The 20,109-nt window shown below is 33.3% G+C and overlaps 1 protein-coding gene across 2 annotated transcripts in view; it reads left to right on the forward strand.

The window, feature by feature from the left end:
• SWIP (strumpellin and WASH-interacting protein) overlaps positions 1–20,109 on the forward strand; it is a 64,447-nt gene that overhangs the window by 23,216 nt on the left and 21,122 nt on the right. For both annotated transcript variants that reach the window (XM_089249928.1, XM_089249927.1), the window contains exons 8-19: positions 1,039–1,156; positions 3,048–3,175; positions 3,837–3,997; positions 5,881–5,998; positions 7,252–7,377; positions 8,455–8,562; positions 9,039–9,129; positions 9,466–9,521; positions 10,538–10,617; positions 11,041–11,143; positions 12,556–12,672; positions 17,270–17,438. In XM_089249928.1, the coding sequence (XP_089106054.1) occupies positions 1,039–1,156; positions 3,048–3,175; positions 3,837–3,997; positions 5,881–5,998; positions 7,252–7,377; positions 8,455–8,562; positions 9,039–9,129; positions 9,466–9,521; positions 10,538–10,617; positions 11,041–11,143; positions 12,556–12,672; positions 17,270–17,438 (1,375 nt within the window). The remainder of the gene's footprint in view (positions 1–1,038; positions 1,157–3,047; positions 3,176–3,836; positions 3,998–5,880; positions 5,999–7,251; positions 7,378–8,454; positions 8,563–9,038; positions 9,130–9,465; positions 9,522–10,537; positions 10,618–11,040; positions 11,144–12,555; positions 12,673–17,269; positions 17,439–20,109) is intronic.

The following is a 20,109-nucleotide window of genomic DNA, read 5'->3' on the forward strand; positions in this document are numbered from 1 at the left end:
TTGTAGGGGGTTTTAAAATCCCCCTAAAAATATTTCTATAGAGGGGTTTATCATAGTAAAGGATATCATTGTATCGAGAGAAATTTAACATTACAGACTATAGGTTGTTCCAAACAATATTTGAAAAAAAAAAATTGTTGTAGAGGGATTTATCGCTATATCAAGTACCAGCAAGGTTTCACTGTATATGGATCTGTTTTGTGGGCATTGTAAGTCAATTGAGCATAAAATGTTTTTGTGACATTGAAAACCGTTATTTTGGCACGCCCACTATGAAATGTGCATTTCTTGTCATACAACCTCTATTCGGTGGTCAACTTAGCAGATGGCCATTTTTTTGCGGACTGTCAAGTGGTCATCTTAGAGGAGTTTCTCTGTATTTATATTTTTTAAGATGAACCATAATTTCCCACCTATAATCCACTCACACAATAACCCTTTAAGCAACATTGGTGAGATATCTTGCCTCCATAAAAGCCTCTTATTTTAGCATTGACAAGCCCAGATATTTTGTAAAGTTGATTTCTCAATGGAATGCTTTTCCCCTATACCCCTTAGCTTGCACTTGCTGAAAATCTGAAGAAAGCCAACTTCATTGAAAAATGTATGGCATTTTAAAGGGTGTTGAGTGATTTCTACGTGATTGGAAAAAGGTTAAAATTTCCCTGTAGACTGTCTAAATTGCCCAAGGCGATATACCGGGTTGTGCTTGGTTTGAAAGAAAGAATGAAAGAAATTATATTGCCATGTATTATCTGCAGCTTTCTTGAGAGAAAGCATAGAATAAAAATGATTATTTTTGAAAATAATTTGTTAAAAATATGTTTTCTTAAACATAAAAGATGGCATATAAATGTGAATAGAAGAATCGAAATATTTTTCTATTAATATTTCATTATTGATGAATGAAATTCCCATATGGGGGATTTAAATGGTAACGTAGTTGAAAATAATTCAAATTGTGTCTGCTCTAAATGATTGATACTTACTTAAAATTTTGTTATGCTTGGTGATTGAAGGTGTGATATTTTGGTACAGGATTGCATGGAGCAAGGATTTGATGATGGAAAAGCATTAGTTTCTAAAAACAGTTGCTTTGCTGAAGAATTTTCCCTGAATATCAGAAACTATTTTGCAACCATTGAACCAAAATTAGGTTTGTCAGATTCCTTTCCCATCTATTTTCCATTGAATTCTTTACATTTTTATTTTCTTCACTAACCATGCTAAACTTTTGTCATTAAATTTTCATTCTAGTATAACATTATGATTAGAGATGGGGCGAATATTCGGCTGCTATTTGGTATTCTGCCTATTCGGCCCTTTTGTCGAATATTGCTTAGATATTCGGCTGAATATCTGTAAATCTTAGCACAACAAAAAAGATTTTGAAAATTATATTAATTGGAATTTTTTGCATAAATTAACAATTTACTGATCATATTTTATTGTGTAGTACATACCTATCCCTTTCTGGTCAAGAGGTTATGTCACGGTGAATTTCTCTAGGATAAGTGAAACAGGAAGCTGAAATATTTTTGCAAATTTACTAACTGAAGGATGTACCTAGACAAGAAACATATTGAGCTACTGAAAGGGGCCAAGAACATCTAGGGAGAAAAAATAAGTCTTAAATTTTATGATGCATTAATACTTGAGAGTATATAATGTTTATATTTTCTTAATTAGATATAAGATTGTAACAAGTGTTGAAAAAAAAATTGATTCTGTAAGTACAGTGATACCTCTGCTAACTTGGTTTACTATACCTTGGTTTAATAACTTTCCGACTAAAGAAGATTTTTCTGCTTTGGTTAATGAATACAGATTCAGCTAACAAACATTTTTGATGATATGAATGTGCACACTAACATAAAATATCCACGTCATGAGCTGAATTTTTACACCAATCACCAGAATTAATGTCATTAGAGCCTGATTATCTCATGTCTACCTCAAAATGTTTTTTTCAGGTGTTCCTACACTTCTCTTTCTGAAATTCTTTGAACCATTTCGTACAAAATGACAGATTCAGCCAAAATAGAAAATGCATTGAAAAAAAGGTAGCCTATGTTTTCAGAGCATGTGTTCTTTCAGTGCAAGATGTTTAGCTGATCAAGCTGAACAGTCTAGGAGATTATCTTCTCCATCTGCATGTATCCGACACAGAAATGAGCTGACCAAATCACAAATGGATTGGGGACACATGAACTCGATTGGGTCGTGTCAACACAAGCTTTAATAGACTAAAGCTGGTGTTGGTTGTGGAAAATAAAAAGATCTTTTTAGTATCTCTCATCTTCTTGTATGTTCTTATTAATACAATTTTGAAGCTATTAATTTTAACCTTTAATCAGTTTTTGTCTTTTTTATGACATTCCTTGGTGTTTTAAAAGACTTATCTCTAAATTTTTAGCAGAAGCTGGAAAAAATCAAACGATTCTCCATAAAAACCTACAAGAAATCATATTTTTGCTAACGAATGTGATTCTAGAATGAAACACCTTCATTAGCCGAGGTATCACTGTAATATTAAAATACAGTATATCATCGTTAAATTTTATTGTCAATATCACTGCAACAAAAAACCTTTTGGTTACCAGTTTTTTTAATACCTAAATAATCAATTAAAATTAATAATAAATTAAAATTAATAGTAAATTAAAATTAATAATAAATTAAAATTAATAGTAAATTAAAATTAATAATAAATTAAAATTAATAGTAAATTAAAATTAATAATAAATTATAAAATTAATAATAAATTATAAAATTAATAATAAATTATAAAATTAATAAATTAAAATAATTAAAATTCAATATCAATCGTTTGAAATTACCAATTATTTTATTTTCAATTAAAAATGACAATTTTATTGATAATTTTGATGATTTTCAAGAACATCAGCCGAATATTCGGTATTCGGCTATCCAGCTAAATCACTATTTGTCCCATCCCTAATTATGATTCTGATTTTGCACTTCAAAAGTTTCTGTGAGACGAGTGAAATCAAACAGGATTTTCATGAAAATTTTTTTTATTGCAGGAGAAGTTAATGAGTTTGATGCAAGATTAAGATTAGTTGACATTTTTTGCCTGTATGTGCTGCACTTCTATCTCTTCCGTGTTGTTGATAAAAAGTTCTTCAAAATGATGTGGGATACACACAAAAAAGTATAACATGGAATTATTTCTTTTCAAATTTATCTTTCTTCAATAATGTTTTTGAATGTTTAAAGAATGTAAAATTTTCACTACTATTCACCATTACAAAACTTATTTGAAATGTTCAGCTGATTGATGCATTTCACTTGCTCAAGCTCAACACATATTCTGAAGTTATGCAATGCTTTAACTTAATTTCCCTAAAATTTACAGGAAATTCATTCAAATAAATATCCACTAGAATAACTGCTTCTGAAAATAAGACGAAAATTAATAACGTGTGTAGATTCCAGCATCACAAAAAACACAGACAGGAAACAATACAGATGACATCCAATGAAATAGCGGCAGTAATTTAAACAATCATGAGACAGCTGTGTAATCCAAGCATCATGCAAGTAGTATGAATACAAGCTTCTTTAATGATTTCTGAAGATGCTTACCAGTCAAGTAGTTGAAATATTGAGAGAAATTCATTGATCATGTTGGCCAAACAGGAATTTTTGTAACATTTTTAGCACTACTCAGAAACATTAAATACTCACATTATTTTTGTAATGAAATAAAATAGTAACGGTTTAAAAATAATAATTTGCTTTTCATTCTTTCAATAATGAATTTTTTCTATTAAACTTCCTCCAGTGAAATTGATGTTTTTTTCTTGATTAAGGTACCTGGAGTGCCTTTGGTGGGCAATATTCTGTGGTTCCCAGACATGTTTCTCCTTATGCGTCTACCACAGGTTTCCAAAACAGTTGACAGGAAAACACAAGATTCTGCTAAGAATAACAGAGCGATGTACATGCAGCAAAGAAGCCAAACATTGACAAAGTAGGGAATATTATTGTTTTGACTTTGTAAATTATCTTGCAACACAATTGTGTTTTTCATTTAAAAACACTTGTTTATGAATGGTAATGCAATTACATAATAATTCAAATGAACCCATATTGTAAGTTTGATTGACTGTTTAAGCTCGTAATTTTGAAAAAGTGTTTATCATGTTTTTTTCATTGGCAAAAATGAGAAAAATTCATTGTTCATTCCAATGGAGACTGGTCATGGATCATTCATATCTGTTTAGGCTAAGAGGTATTCAGGTATTCTTCATCCATGGTGAATCTTATACATGAATGTGAAAGTATGTATGTCTGTTCTTTATACAAATCTACAGTTTTAGGCCGATCGTCTCCAGATTTTACCGGTACTAAATAGGACCGGTTAAAATTCGTCAGAGATGGCAAAAACCTGTCGGCAACAATGGTTTTGGGGCCTCAACAATCACTTTCGGAACGTTTACTTTGGTTACTGTGGTTCCCAACAATGCGTTTCAAACGTGTATATGCCTTTTTAACGTTTAGTCACATCTTTAATGCTGCCATCATAACGGTTTATTCCTTTATAATGGTTTGTTACTTTTATTCTCCCAATAATTGAAGAAAACCTAAGAAGCGCTTGGTATTTTTGCTAGCCTATATACAGGGTGTCCTGTAAGTGCTAATGCAACCTTTATCTCATCAACCACCCATCATAGAGGTATAGTTTCCATTTAAAAAATGCTTAAAAGGCATTTGAATAATATTTGCTGCACAATCTGGACATATGGCGTCGCTAACAACTACGACGAAAAAACTGAGAATGAAAATGTTCAACGCCAGCTGATGAACTCAATGCTTGCCTCAAATCATCAACACTCTGGCACGAAGTTAAAAAATTATCATTATCCACCAACATGCGAGTTCAACTGCAAAATGACTCAGCACTGCATCATTTTCACATCAGTTGATCAAACTTGGCAATGGAAGAATTCCTGTGGACCCAAACGCTGGACTGATTACGTTCCCAACTGGATTTTGCGAGTTGTTAAACTCAATTCAAGAACTTGCAAATTCTTCCCAAACATTCAACAAAATCACCAAAGCCATGAGTGGCTTTGTGAGAGAGCAATTCTGGCACCAAAAGATGGCAGTGTGAGCAAATCAACGAAAAAATCCTAAAAATTATTCCAGGAGACTTTGCATCTTACAAATCAGTTGACACTGTCACAGACACAGCGCAGACAGTTCTGTATCCTGCAGAATTTCTGAACTCTTTGGATATTCCAGGTATGCCACCACACAACTTGACCCTCAAAGTCGGAGCACCTGCTTTTAAGAAATTTGGAGACACAGAGACTCTGCAATGGCACCAGACTTTGCTTGAAGAAATTGCACAATTACAAATTGACACATTGACACACACAAATTTACATCATTGAAGCTACGATTCTAACTGGATGTGCCAAAGGAGAAGACGTCTTCATTCCACATATCCCACTTATTACTGAAGAAATGCAATTCACTTTCAAGCAATTACAGTTCCCGATTCGTTTAGCTTTAGCCATGACAATCAACAAAGCGCAAGGCCAGTCGTTAGCAGTGGCAGGTATCAACCTACTTGAGCCCTGTCAGATGGAAAAACAAAAAATATTGTGTATCCACAAGCGATTGTCGGAAGTTTTTAATTAAAACATTTAAAAATAAAAGAAATTTTTTCTTACTTGATTCAGAAATTTTTTTTGATCAAGAAATAATTAATAAGCTATACATTTATAATTTTTTTTACGGGGCGGGCAACATCGCCGGGTAGCAGCTAGTGCTATAATAAATGTTGATCTGATATTGATTTCAACATAAATGTTTGCCCGTTAGTTAATATTTTATATCCTTTCCTAGAGATGCCCAAACCTTATACATTCAGGTTGCTGCTTGGCTAATGCAGATGGATTCAGAACTCACTGATACAGGAAAGTTGAGAGAAGATTTGACGAGAAAATGTCTGCTTCTAATACAGGTTAGTTTTTCCAGTATTATACAGTGAAACCTCAATATAACAATATTCTGTGGGCCAAAAAAAAATGTTGTTGAGGGATTACCGTAATATTGAGAGGCATCATTACTGTCACATGCCATCAAATTTATGCTGCTGTTGGCATTTTTTTCTAACTCAGCATTGTTAGTGCTACCAAAAAATATGCTTTTGAGTGTTTATTATTTATTCAAAAAAATTTAATTGATTAGTTCAAGGGTTCTCAACTTTTTCACTCCACACACCCCTTTTCCCTATTCAATGCTTGTGGGTGAGCTCCGCCGGCTCTCCAGAACTGTTTAACAAAGAATATTTTCGAAAAACCTTTGTCAGGGTTCACTGCTCCACTGCGCACAGTTTCAGAACCCTTATATACATTAGTTGCTAAACAAAATTCAGTTAGATATACTCTCCTGTAAAGAGGTTTATCAGCACTTTGGTGTATCTCACAAAAACTAGCAATATCGAAAACTTTACTTTCTCTGATAACAATACTTTCTCTGATCAAGTGATGCCAAATACTGATATTATTAGATCTCCTCGAAAGCACTAAAATATGTTACGAGTTTAAAAATAAATTGAAGGATACTTCTAGCAAAATATATAAAAAATATCGTAGCAAAATCTCCTAAAAACTATTGTTATGGAAGGATTTATTGAGGAAAAGGATATTGTTGTATTAAGAAGAGTTTATCATTAGACAAAAAGCAATTCCAAAATTTGGAACCTTATTTAATGAGGTTTGAAAAAATAACTTTGTAGTGGGATTTATCATTGTATATCAGGTATCGTTGTAATAAGGTTTCACTGTATTTGATTGAATGCAATTTAAAATAATTGAAGAAAGTATCATTTCGAACATGTTATACTTTTCTTGATAGAGAAACAGTTTAATTTTTTTTCATGAAATACGAAAACATTTTACATTTCTATATTTTCATTAATTTTGTAATCTGTATATAAAATATTTGAATTGAAATGTTAGATTTATATACATATATATGGTTTTTTTTACTTCCAGTCACAGGTAAAGAGGAGAAACGTATTCTAATTCTCTCTATTATTTTTTTAAATTACAATCCAACCTATAAAATAAGTTAATATCAAAAATAAAACTTGATGTTGTATTTATTTTTAAGCGTTAATAACTTTTCTTTCAAGTTCTGTGAGAAATAAATAAGGATTGAATGTACTAAGAAATTAGTGTGTATTGACCATTTTATTAATTTTCTTTTTAGGGCCTCAAGTTTGCTTGGTATATTAATTATCAGGTGAGAACAATTATGAATCTGCATGCAGCCCTTCAAAAACCAATGACCAAGTCCTCCGTTCTCGCACTTTGCAGAATGATTGAGATGTTGAAAGTAATTATTCAGCCACATACCGACTTGTATTTTCATCCTTTTTTTTTTTCATTTGCTTGTAATATCACAATGATCTGCTATTAATATATGAGTAACTTAAAAAAAACTAGATTTATATACATTTCTGAAATCCCAAACTTGGCTTTACAGGTATGGTAAATATGTGGAATCCTACTGTATTTTTTGAAGCCTATAAATCATTTAACTTTATTATTCCACAGTTGGATGCAAACTGAGTAGAGAAAATATTAGGTCCTCAAGAGTAAAATGAGGGGAAAATTTTGAAACATATCTGAGCAACCCTGACGGAGGTCACGTCATTAGTGTCGTGGAGTCAGGATGCTAAATTTGAGCAATGGCTTAGGGATTTTCCAGCAAACCCTAGCAACAGTGTATCCCTATTACGTAAAATCCATCAAAACCATCAATTATGACACATCCAGGCTTCAGTAGCTAAGTACCTAATCGTGTGCCTTATTGATGCAAATGATAATTTTTCCACTCATTGCTGATTATGTGCATTGAACATTGAAGGACCAGACACACCCCGCTTCACATCTCAGAGATATCGTAGCATTCCCGAAGGATAGGTGTTCCTGATTATATACTTGAATATGTACTTGTATAATTCTCATTTATATCTCCATTTTTTTTTTATTTTAACCCTCTCGCAACTCAAATAGGTAGAGATATAATCCTCTCTCTGTGCAAGCAGAGAAAAATTTATTCTTTTTTTTAGTTTTCTTTCAAAAAAGATAGATGACAATCAAACTCAGATGTTTTATAGATTCAACAGAATCGAAAAAAGTGGGGGAGATACAGTACAAACAAACCTGTCAGAGAGTAAGGAAATTATGAAGGGGGAAGTATAACATGTAATCATGTGCCATCTATGTGTCATTTCAAGAATTACTATCTAAAAAAACAATTCAAATCATTAGAGGATGATTAAGCTGGCCACTAAGCCATCATCCAAAGTGATGGGAGCAGTGTGAAGGTTAAACAACACTTATCACTGATGTGTGGGAAGCTCTCTATACTAGAAATTGTTTCATTTATGATTTTTTTGCTTTTTAGGCTATTGAAGGAACTTATCACAGACATACATTGCTTATCAGCGAATCTATATCTCATGTTGTTCAGCATTTAAGCATAAATGCTATGACAGCCTTGGACATAGGAAAAGTATGTTCAAATATATGAGTTTTTAATGCATTATTAGAACATTCAAGCATGCACACACACAGTAATTAGCTGAAGACACTACATTTCCCATAAAAACAATAATTTGCTATAAAAAATATTTATAAAATAATTATAAAAAAATACAAAAATAAACTTGCATTTTGAAAAATAATAGCTTGAAAAACAAAATTTTTCAATTTACATTATTCAAATGCTGATAAAATTTATTGTTCGATGTGAAAAAAATATGCAAATACAGTAAAACCTCTCTTTTTCTGTCACTAGCGGGACAAAAGAATTTGTCCGTAAAAGAGGGATGTCAGGCAAGAGGGGTTTTACTGTATGTAAAAGAAAAACATGTTACACATAGATTGAATACAAAAATAATTAATATTCATAGAAGTTATAATTTTTGGACTTTCTTAAGACATCAGCAGTTACATAAACCGTCGTATAATTTGATTTCTGAATTTCAGAAAAGGCTCATATCTGATAAGAGATATAGTGAAAGGAGGTTGGATGTTTTGTCCGCTCTTGTTCTTGCTGAGAAGTCTCTGAATGGACCAGGTATCCACTACTTTATTTGCTTTTTATTGGTAAATTTTGGCAGAATGAGTTATATCGACCAGAGAGGCTTGTGTTTCATTTTTTAAAAATGAGGTCTTTCAAAAGAATAGATTTTTTTCTGCTCTCTAAATGTTTTTCTGTTATTGATTTCTAAGTATTGAAACAAAAAGGTTTTTTACAGATTTCCCAAGTAATTTTTACTTTGATATCATTCCTTGTGTGAATATGGTGAAATATGCTCAAGAGCAGATTCATTCATTGAATCTCCCATTCTTTTATTATTAATATGAAAACTTAGTAACTACATGTAAATTTTTTGTTTGGAAACAAATCTAGGCACCAAAGAAAGAAGGATCGTTGCTCATTTGGCTATGGAGCTCGGAATACAAATGGTATATACCATTATTACATTTGTTTAATGTTCTTTTTTCCCTTCAATTTAATTATCATATTAGCTCCTCATTTATGTATGAATGACCCATGACCTGTAGATTCAGATTGCATAGTAAATTGGATTGTTTATGGTTGCAACTAGATCTAAATTTCATAATGTCATAGTTTCAGAAGAATTCATCAATATATTGTCAATCCTCCTCATGCCAGAAGCTTGAATATGCAAATTTGCAAAACATGATAAATGGGAAATGATGCTTGAATGTTTACTTTACCCCACTCATACTCTATGAGTGTCGTTTCCCTAAAATTCCTTGAAACATGTGTTTCAATAAGGATTAAACATTTGTGTTTCTGGCAAAACTTATATAGATAGCAAAATAAGGGATCTAACCAACTGAAAAACCCAAAAAGTGAAAATTTGCACATGCATGCTTCTGGCAGGAGGAAGACTCTATGTCAAGTGTCAAAGATGAGATGCTGAGATGCTAATCAAAGTATCTTGATGATCTTAAACAATGTAGCTTCATGTGCAATATTTGATGATAGAAATACACAAATCCTTATATATTTTATATAGTTTTTCAGTACCCTTTTAGTAATAATCATTTTTTTTATGAACACACATATCCAAGAATTTAATCATGTAAATAGTTACCAGATCTCAAAGTAAAGAAGTCATTCATGTGAAATCTTTTGTTGAACAAATGTAGTTCAAACATGTCTATGGCAGAAATATTTAAAACGTTTCACAGAATCACAGCAAAGAAAATGGTGGGGAAAAATAGAAGAAAAATGAACAGGAATGAAATTCATCAGAAACAAAAAAAAGATAAAAATTTCAAATTTGCACATTTATTTTGTTTTTACAGCAATCAAAAGTGTTCAGAAGTTGTTTCACTGTTTAATTCAAATTTTTACGTTCTTTGATCATAAGGGTTCTAAAGTTGCTTAAATTTTAGAGTGTTTTGAAAGATCATTAGAAACAAAGAGGATTTTGTTTTACTTTAAATAGAAATCATTCAAAGAGGATGAACTGAGTAGTTTTGGAAAAACAATGAAAAAAATGGATTACATCTGTGATCTTAGACAAAAGTATGTGTTTATATTATTATTTCAACTGAGTGATTGTTGTTTTTTTTTTTGCATTTATGATTATAATATGTATTTTCCTTATAGAAAAATAGAATAAGGAATAAATTTAAATGAAATTTTTTTTGCTGTGATGCAAGTCTCAAAAAGAATTCATGGTTTGCATTGATTTGTTCAAATTTCATAGAAATTATTCGCTTACTTTGGGATTTTGAACATTTTCACTCATTATTTTGTACTGAATTTTTTAATACAAATTCAATATTCTTTGCTATTTAAACAAAGTAAAAATAGTAAGTATCATAGTAATGCAGATTTATTTATTGATTTAATTTTTTTATTCCAAAAAACTCATATTTCATTTTTTTATTGCTATTATTAGGGTCTCAAGACCATTAATATTTAATTTTCTTTTCTACTTCTTAGCCTAAAAGAGGCATGTGATTGCAGTTTTATATATTGGCATAACTTATTCCCTACTTACATTTCACACATTTATGAAAATGCCACTGATGTTCATCGCATGCAAGTAAGTTGAATGAGATTGTATAAGTAATCATGAATTAAATGCAAATATATTATTTTTTGAATTATTTTTTCTCTTGCTCACCAAAAATTATTTTAATTATTGAAAAAATGACATTTCATTTGAATAAATATTTTTGGAAAAACTGTATTCCCCTGCATCAGCTAGTATGCTGGGAAATATCAAGAGAGACCAGCATGCCGGGAAATTTCAGCCAGATTCTAGTTAATTCTTGAATGTCTGGACTCCTAAGAATTAATTGAATTGGCTGATTCAAATCTTGTATGTTCTATTCGTTTTAGGATAGTTTCTGGTTTATTATGCTAAGATAGTTTGAGCATTGCGTTTATTTCTGCTATCGCAAATCTTGATGTGTTAAAAACTTCAGATATACTAAGCATATTTGTTCGTTAGATTAGATGACTTAAATGGAGACGTAAAAGTAGACTGTGAAGCATTTTTTTTATTCCTTAAGTCATGTGTGCAAAATTAGAATTAGCACATTAGCACAGCAAAAAAATCAAAGTATTGTGCTGTTAAAACATGGTATAATACAAAAGCTGCAGCATATTTCTTCACTCTCTTAACATGCAGGGAAAATGTGCAGAATACAATGTTTTTATTTTGTATTGGGCTGACTATAATTAAATCATAGTGATAAGTAAATGCTCAGTTTTCATCATTGTTATCAAATTCATGGGAGAAACACATTTGCCTTTTTTTTTTCATTTATTTATTTGGTATTCAATGTAACACATTGACATCAGTCTTTTTTGGAGGTATTCTGTGGTCATTATTGAACCTCACTTTTATGGGCATACTGGGAATGGACCAGAGTCCAACACCTAAAAAAGTGATGTTCAATCCCCCTAATTTTTACATGTCAGCTGATGCAGAGGAATTTGGTATGTTTCAAAGTTATATGAATTTTTCTGAGAAAAAAATGAATTTACAGTGGTACTCACTTCACAAATGCAGTCAGTTTCTGTTTTATGACCAAACAATAATCAAATTTTATTTTAAAAGCTTGAATAAGAACTTCTACTGCCACCCCTCTTTTATGAATGAATTTTTTTCTGTCCAAACTGCATTCACAAAGAGAAGTTTTACTGCATCTAAATATTTGCACTGAAAAACTTTTAACAAGTGAAAAAATTTAACTTTATGTATGATTTAATTAAATATTCCATCCATATTACCATAAACTTTATTTCAATGATATTATCTTGACCGATGCCACCGAAGTGAATATATCCTATGTTCAATATGTCTTACAGAAAATAGAATAAGCACCCACGAGTTCTTATTCAATGCTGGCTTGTAATAGCTTATTTAAAAATGAATAAAAAAATTCATTTATAGTTTAGAAGCTTATTCCTTGCTGTTGTGTGATCATGCTTTTTGTTACAAATTAGTTTATGTTTGCCGCTCTTCATGATTGTATTGAACCAATATTGGCCACTCATCATGGGGAATCATCCCAGTTATTATTGGAGTCATTCAAAGAAGAAGTTTATGTAAAACTAAAGGAGGTATTTAAAACGTTTTGGCATCATCTGTATCTATACATTGTACTCATTTCAATCGATTTGTAAGGAATTAGTAAAAATTAATAATAATATTATGATAATTTTTCTAAGAGATCACTTCAGCATATGTTCATGAAATATTAAGTATAGGAAATATACCAAATGAATGTGACAATATATATTCAACTATAGCTGCTGTACTGTCACGTGGGCATCATGAAGAACTTGTATCATGAAGATCCAGATTAAACCCTGTTGGCTAGGGCTTAAGTTTTTTTACTATGACTTTTTTCAGCTTTGAGACTCAAATGTAAGAGCTGGTCCCCACATTTAAAAAACTCTCTCCACAGAGAACAGCCAGACCTTCACCATGATACTTCCATAAATATGAGAATTCAGGCATTTGCCACATTCAATTCCAATGTGGAAGATCCAGGTGACATGACCAGAATCACCACTCCTCACATCCCTTGCGAGGTATTGAAAGCATTTCCCTAAGGAAAGGAGATGACAACACTTCTTGAACATAAAACATGCATAACTCAACAGCATAAATATGTTAGGGTTCACACATATGTTCACATAGAACACATTCCACATGCACAAATTCATTAGAAACTCCCCAGAGGAATTGTTATTAGGTGCACGTATAGAGCAATGTTTTCCAACTGTACTCATATTAAAAATAAATAACTGATTCATCAAACTCTTTCATTATGCTTTCATTTCTTTACTGCTATGAAAGTTTTTTTTGTGCAATTCATAATTTAAATATGAGTATAACTTAATGTGGACATATGCAGTCTATTGAATTTTCTTATGCTGTGTTGAGAATGTGTATACAATGACAATGTTTTATAGTACCTTGATACAATCCCTGTTAAATTTTATGAACTCGTACTCTGGTCCCAAACAATATGGCATTTCTTAGTACACCTTTCCCATTTATGATTAATAAACAAATTGTTTACAATTGATATTCCCTTTTTATCTTAGGAATTAATTGTTCAAGTCCATACGAGTTTCAAGTCCCAAAGTGAATGATTATTTTAAGTTCAAGTGAATTATTATTTTTTTTCACTATGTATGTATATGTACTTTTGTTTCCATATTGGTGTCTACCATTATAGAAATCCCTGAAAAGTCACGAAATGCCAAAAAAGTCATTAAATAAAATAAAATAAAAGGTCAATTTTTACGAGCTCATTTTCAGATTTTCCAGGCATTCCCTCACTTGATTTTATCCCAGAAAATCATGGACTTCTATCACATTACCCATCACACAAGCGGAATAGACTCATGCAATCGTACACCGGTGTTCGTCTGAGATTAGTTTAACAATGTCGCTAAATAATGAGTGTTAGATCACTAATGTTGCCAAAACAAATAATCACCACTGATGTCACCAAATAAGTTTAAAACAACTAATGTTGCAAAAAAGTCTCGAATTGCAAATGCCACCAAATCATGAGTTGAGTGTTAAGTTGTCAAACATCACAAATTTTCCCAACTTTTTCTTTCATTCTGTAACGGATAGCCCAGTTTCAAGAAACAAGAATCTAGCATAAGTCTCACCTATAAAATTGAGAGGGAAATTTTTTTTAAATCATAAATATACTCATCCATCATCAATTTCTCACTTATGTTTTGGAATGACATCTTCTGAGCACATAATACTGATGTGCCAGCATTTAGAGCAGTGATTCCCAATGTGGGCGATGGAATGTTCCATTGGGGTGGTGGAAGCTACGGGTATAACATAGGATCCTTGGGTTAGATTGTGTTGGGAGGGGAGGGGGGTTATGGGAGAAAAATTCTGAAGAAGGGGGCATTGGAACAAAAAAGGTTGGAAAACTATGATTTAGTGGGTTTCATGGTTTCAAAATCGACTCTCTCCTTTCTAGTCTCTTTTGAAAACTTTATATGCCTAGAAATGCATGTGTAATTTTTTTGCCAGGATGGTAGCTTCAAGTGCCAAATTTTATTGCTGAATAGTTCTACTTCATTAACTAACATAGTTGTTACCATTGATACATATATGTATCAATATGTTTGCTGTATAGCAACTTGGTTTTCCGTGCACAACGGTGCAGTGGCACCACATTAGGTATCACTGCTATAATGAAAGGGTCCAACAAAGCTCATTTGGTCAAGGAATAGTCAAGATAAAGTCTTGAAAAAGTCACAGAACTTTCCTTTGGGTATGTGATAGACACTCTGCATGTAGCATAATCACAAAAATTGAAGATATTGTCCCTCTATACTAAACAGATTTTCAATTACATTAGCGTCTTGCTTATCCAACATAAATGGGCCGGCAGAATGTCAGATAACCAAAAATGTCAGGTAACCAAAAATGTCAGATAACCAAAAATGTCAGATAATAGGGAGGTTTTAAGAAAAAGCCTATTAAACATCAAACTATGTTATAATTATACATATTATGTTTCACAACAGAACAGTAGAAAAAATTAACTTTACAGAATATTTTGAAGTTAAATACAGTGCTTAAAAAAGTTCAGTCATGTGATGATCATAGTCATCTTTCCTGTCTTTTCTTTGCTGCCAAGTCTTACAATCTTTGCAGCGTCATTGCCTCAATTCCTGTAGCTTCTTGCTACTCAATGTATTTAATTGCAGTTTCTAGAGCCTTTACTCCATCGTTATGTGAAATTCTGAGATTCTCGACAGTTGGTGCTTGATGTTTTATTTTTTAGGGTAGGACGTCGGATAAGCAAGACTCTACTGTAGTCTATTTCATTCATGGACTAACTTTCAAAGTGAATGAGTTATCTGAAAGTTTTCTTTGCATGTCATTTTGAGTTTTAGAATGTTTAATATACACTGAAACCCCTGTACGAAGCAGAACTTCAAGACTTTGAAATAATTTTCCATATTAGATAGATTTCCTCTTTATAAAGGTGCAGATCAAAGCACTAGTCATTGAACAGATTATATTTTGATTTCGTTTTAAAGAGGTTTCCTTCTCATAGTGTCCGTCTTAGGGTACGTCCATAGTGAACCGCTTCTCGCTACTCGCTTTATCGCGGCTGAAAAAAGATCGTGAAAACCCATCGGGGTGGCCATAGTGCGCCCGCCTATCTGCTTTTACCGGCTCAAACTGCTTTTACCCGCTTTAACCGGAATGAATTATTATTTCTTTTTCTCGCTTGACCGGCTCACCGCTTGCAGTTTAAAACGGGTACTTTCCTCTAAAACTTGAGTAGTTCGTTTTATAGTGGAATAGTAAATCTACGGAGTTTTTGTAACGACAATTATCGTTATTACTAATCATTGATTAATTATGACATAATAAAAGCGAAATCGTTAATCATTAAGTAATTAAGGAAAATTAACAATTACACTGAATCCAATTGGAGTTTTTGTGACGATTAATTATTGTTAATACTAATCGTTAACTAGTTATGGCATAATATAAGCGAAATCGGTTATTAATTAAGGATCATTAATGGTTATACTGAATCCAACGGAGTTTTTATGACGAATAATTATTGTTAATACTAATCGTTAACTTGATATAACATAATAAAAGCGATATCGTTGATTAATCATTAATTAAGGTTAATTAACGATTATACTGAATCCAACGGAGTTTTTGTGATGGATAATTGTTGCTAATACTAATCGTTAATTAGTTATGACATAATAATAAGCAAAATAGTTAATTAATCGTTAATTAATTAAGGACCATTCATGATCATACTAAATCCAACGGAGTTTTTATGACGCCTAATTATTGTTAATACTAATCGTTAATTAGTTGACAATAAAAACGGTATCGTTAATAAATCAAAATACCGTTGGATTTCGTTTTATCGTTAATTACTTAATTAACCAATTAATTAACTAATTTTCGATTAGAAAAACTAAAATTAATCGTTACAAAATTCCGTTTGATTTAGTTTTGTCGATAATAATAATAATCATGATCGATAATTAGTTAATTAACTAATTAACGATAAAAGTAAATCAAACGGAATTTTGTAGCAATTAATTTTCGGTTTTCTAATCGAAAATTTGTTGTGGCACTAAAAGCGAAATCGCTGATTTATTATCAATTAATTAATTAACTATAATTAGCGATTACACTAAACCCATTGCAACTTCAAGGCGAGTCCTATTCATTTCATGTACATTCGTCATTCTTTCATATTTAAATTTTATGATAAATATTTTTTGTTGTCAACAAAAACACACACAATAGATCCCCACGTGATAGCTCCATGATGCCAACTGCTCATGCAGGCAGACGCTCCCGCGAGCGGTGCACTATAACCACCACCGGCTAGAATCGCGCGGGATCATCTCGCCTTCTACAACTGCCGCGGTTTAAGCAATAAAGCGAGAAGCGGGAAGCGGTGCACTATGGACGTACCCTTAGACAGGTTTCACTGTACTTATAGTAGGTTTCATTAAAATATACAGATACATTTTGAGTTATCCTCCAATTTTCTTTTAAGTTTATAGATTAGGTATACCTACCTACAGTGATACCTACACCAGCATAAATATTCATGTATTTGAATGGCTTGGGAATGGTAAACCATCTACATGAGCATTTTTCAAACTTTCATTTCAGACATTACTAGATCCTTTGTGTAAAGACATAGAGACAGAGTTACGGCTTCATTCCCACTATCATTTGCAATTAGATGACAGAAACCCTTTCAATGTAGGTCTGAAGAATTTCTCGAATTTCCTGAATCTTCGCCCTCTAAGATTTTTTCATAAGCTCATTGATGTCAAAGGTAAACCTTATTGAGTTTGAAATGATATGATCTGAAGCATGCATGTAAAAGTTGTATACATTGTGTCTGTAAAAATAATAGTCAAACTGACTTTAAGGAAATACTTAAAATTAGTTCACTAAAATTTTGTTTGAATATAATCTTTGCACAAAAATGATTTCATTAGTTTCAAACTTGAATGTTGAAGCTGAACTTTAATGTTTTTTTTCATCTTATCGTTTAACAAGAAAATGTATGTGTTACAAATTTTTCCAAAGTAAAATGACCACAGTCCTGTATAGACAACTTATGACAACTGTGTTTTTCTTTCTCCATTGTTGAAGAACTTTCTTGTTTATCTTCAACATAACAGATTACACTATCTGAAATCATGGGGTTTTTCAGTTTTAAAACCAGATTTTTTTTCACCTTCAGGCTAAAATCTTTCTCTCTGTTTAGAAATCGTGAAGAGTTGGTATGGAACTGTCTAATGTGTATTGGGAATTACGATACTTTTCATAATGTACGGTAGATTCCATAGATTTTTGGTTGATCCATGAAATGATTTCGTTTATATATTTACACTTTATTTACAACGGATAATATTTACATAATACAAACGGGAATGCTAGTAGAGAAAAATGTGGCCCGTGCACGGCGAGACACAGACACGCGCGTCTGTGAGTAAGACAACATCAACAACAAACAAGCAGAATCAGACGCCTTTGACTCCCGATTTTCTGTTGTGTTGCCATGAGCAGAAAATAGAATAATCATTATACAAGCTGCAAAGATACGCTAGCGCCATCGTGCGGGCAGCACTACAGTACCCCCCTCGCAGTCCGAAGGACGAGGAAAGAAGAGAAAAAAAAAAGTTATATTTTAAAAGTCACGTGCTTCGATGAACGTAGACGGTTTTCCCAAATATTTCTGCTGGTCGTTGTCTTTTTCAGGATGCTTTTCGGAGCGAGGGAGGAAGTTTTTGGCACGGATGCATCTGTCTTTTTGTTGGTTGGCTGAGGCACACTGCCGGTGAGCAGAAAGGCAGGTTTTAACCTGTCGACCGATACCATAGAAGGTTTTCCTTTTATGAGAAGGCTAAATGTCTTCTCACCACATTTCAGCACTTCGTATGGTCCGTTGTAAGTGGGGACGAGTGCTCGTTTCACTGTGTCTGACCGCAGGAAGACGTGGGTGGTGTTCTTCAGTTCCGAATGTACGTAGAGTCTCTTTTCACTATGCGCCGTTGCAGGAGTTGGTTGTAGCTGCTGCATCTGGTCTCTTAGAATGGAGACAAATTCTGTGGGACACGGAATGGTGTTGCTACTGTTGGCGATCAAATCGCCAGGCAATCGGAGCTCTGTGCCATATATGAGTTGTGCTGGTGTGGCTTTGAGTTCTTCTTTGTAGCAGGATCATAGCCCTAATAGGACTGTTGGAAGTGTGTTCACCCAGTTCATGTTTGACCTAGCTATCAGAGCTGCTTTCAGTTGTCGATGAACTCTTTCTATCATCCCGTTAGCTTGAGGATGGTAAGGTGTCGTCCTGATGTGCTGAATGCCAAGGAGTTTGGTGAGTTGGTGAAAAATGAAGCTTTCGAACTGCCGACCTTGGTCTGTTGTTATTTTTTCTGGGGTTCCGAAACGACTGATCCAACCAGAATAGAATGTTGAAGCAACAGTGGCTGCTGTCATGTCCTTCATTGGTAATACTTCGATCCAACGGCTGAATCGATCGATGCAGGTGAGGCAATATGTGTAATTTTGAGATGTCGGAAGTGGACCAATGATATCGATGTGAACGTGCTTGAAACGAGCGTCTGGCATTTCTATTTTTCCTGGAGCGGAAACAGTATGCTTGTGCACCTTTGACTTTTGGCAAGGCACACGACATCGAGTCCAGGTGGTGCAGTCTTTCTGAATTGAAGACCATATAAAGCGATCACAGACAAGACGTGTTGTGGCTTTGATGCCTGGGTGACATAGATTGTGAAGAACATCGAAAACATGTCTTTGAAGAGTATTCGGTATATACGGACGTATTCGATTGCAGGATGTGTCACACCAGAGTGGTTTGTCTATGCCAACTAAATTGCAGATGCTGAGTTTTAATGAGGAGGAATGCTTGAGAGAGTCAAGTTCGCTATCTGTCACTTGAGCTTCTGCGATCTTGGAATAGTCTATTGATGGAGGACATGCAATGGCTTGTATTCTAGAAAGAACATCAGAGACCTGATTCTGTACGCCTGATACGTGCCGTATGTCGGTGGTATGCTGTCCGATGAAGTCTAGATGTCGTGTTTGTCTGGGAGATGTCTTGTGAGGCTTTTGACGAAACGCAAATGTCAAGGGCTTATGGTCGGTGTAGAGGATGAAATGTTTTCCTTCGATCATGTGTTGAAACTGCTTCACTGCAGCATACGCTGCTAATAGCTCTCTGTCGTAAGCGCTATAATTCATCTCAGCTTTGATAAGCTTCCTGGAGTAGAAAGCGAGAGGTTGCCAGTGCAATTTGACAAGCTGTTGCAGGCAGGCACCGATTGCTGTGTTGGATGCGTCTACCATGATAGAGAGTTTGGCTGATGGATGTGGAAGAGCAAGAAGGGTTGCAGAAATTAGTTTTTGCTTGCAATCTACGAAAGCTTGATTTGATGCTTCCGTCCACTCGATCTTCGCGTTGCTTTTGACTTTTT

The sequence above is a fragment of the Pholcus phalangioides genome, unplaced genomic scaffold, assembly GCF_987345545.1.
Source record: "Pholcus phalangioides strain wild (caught in Gottingen) unplaced genomic scaffold, Ppha-v1.0 ptg000022l_1, whole genome shotgun sequence".
NCBI classification, from domain to species: Eukaryota; Metazoa; Arthropoda; class Arachnida; order Araneae; family Pholcidae; genus Pholcus; species Pholcus phalangioides.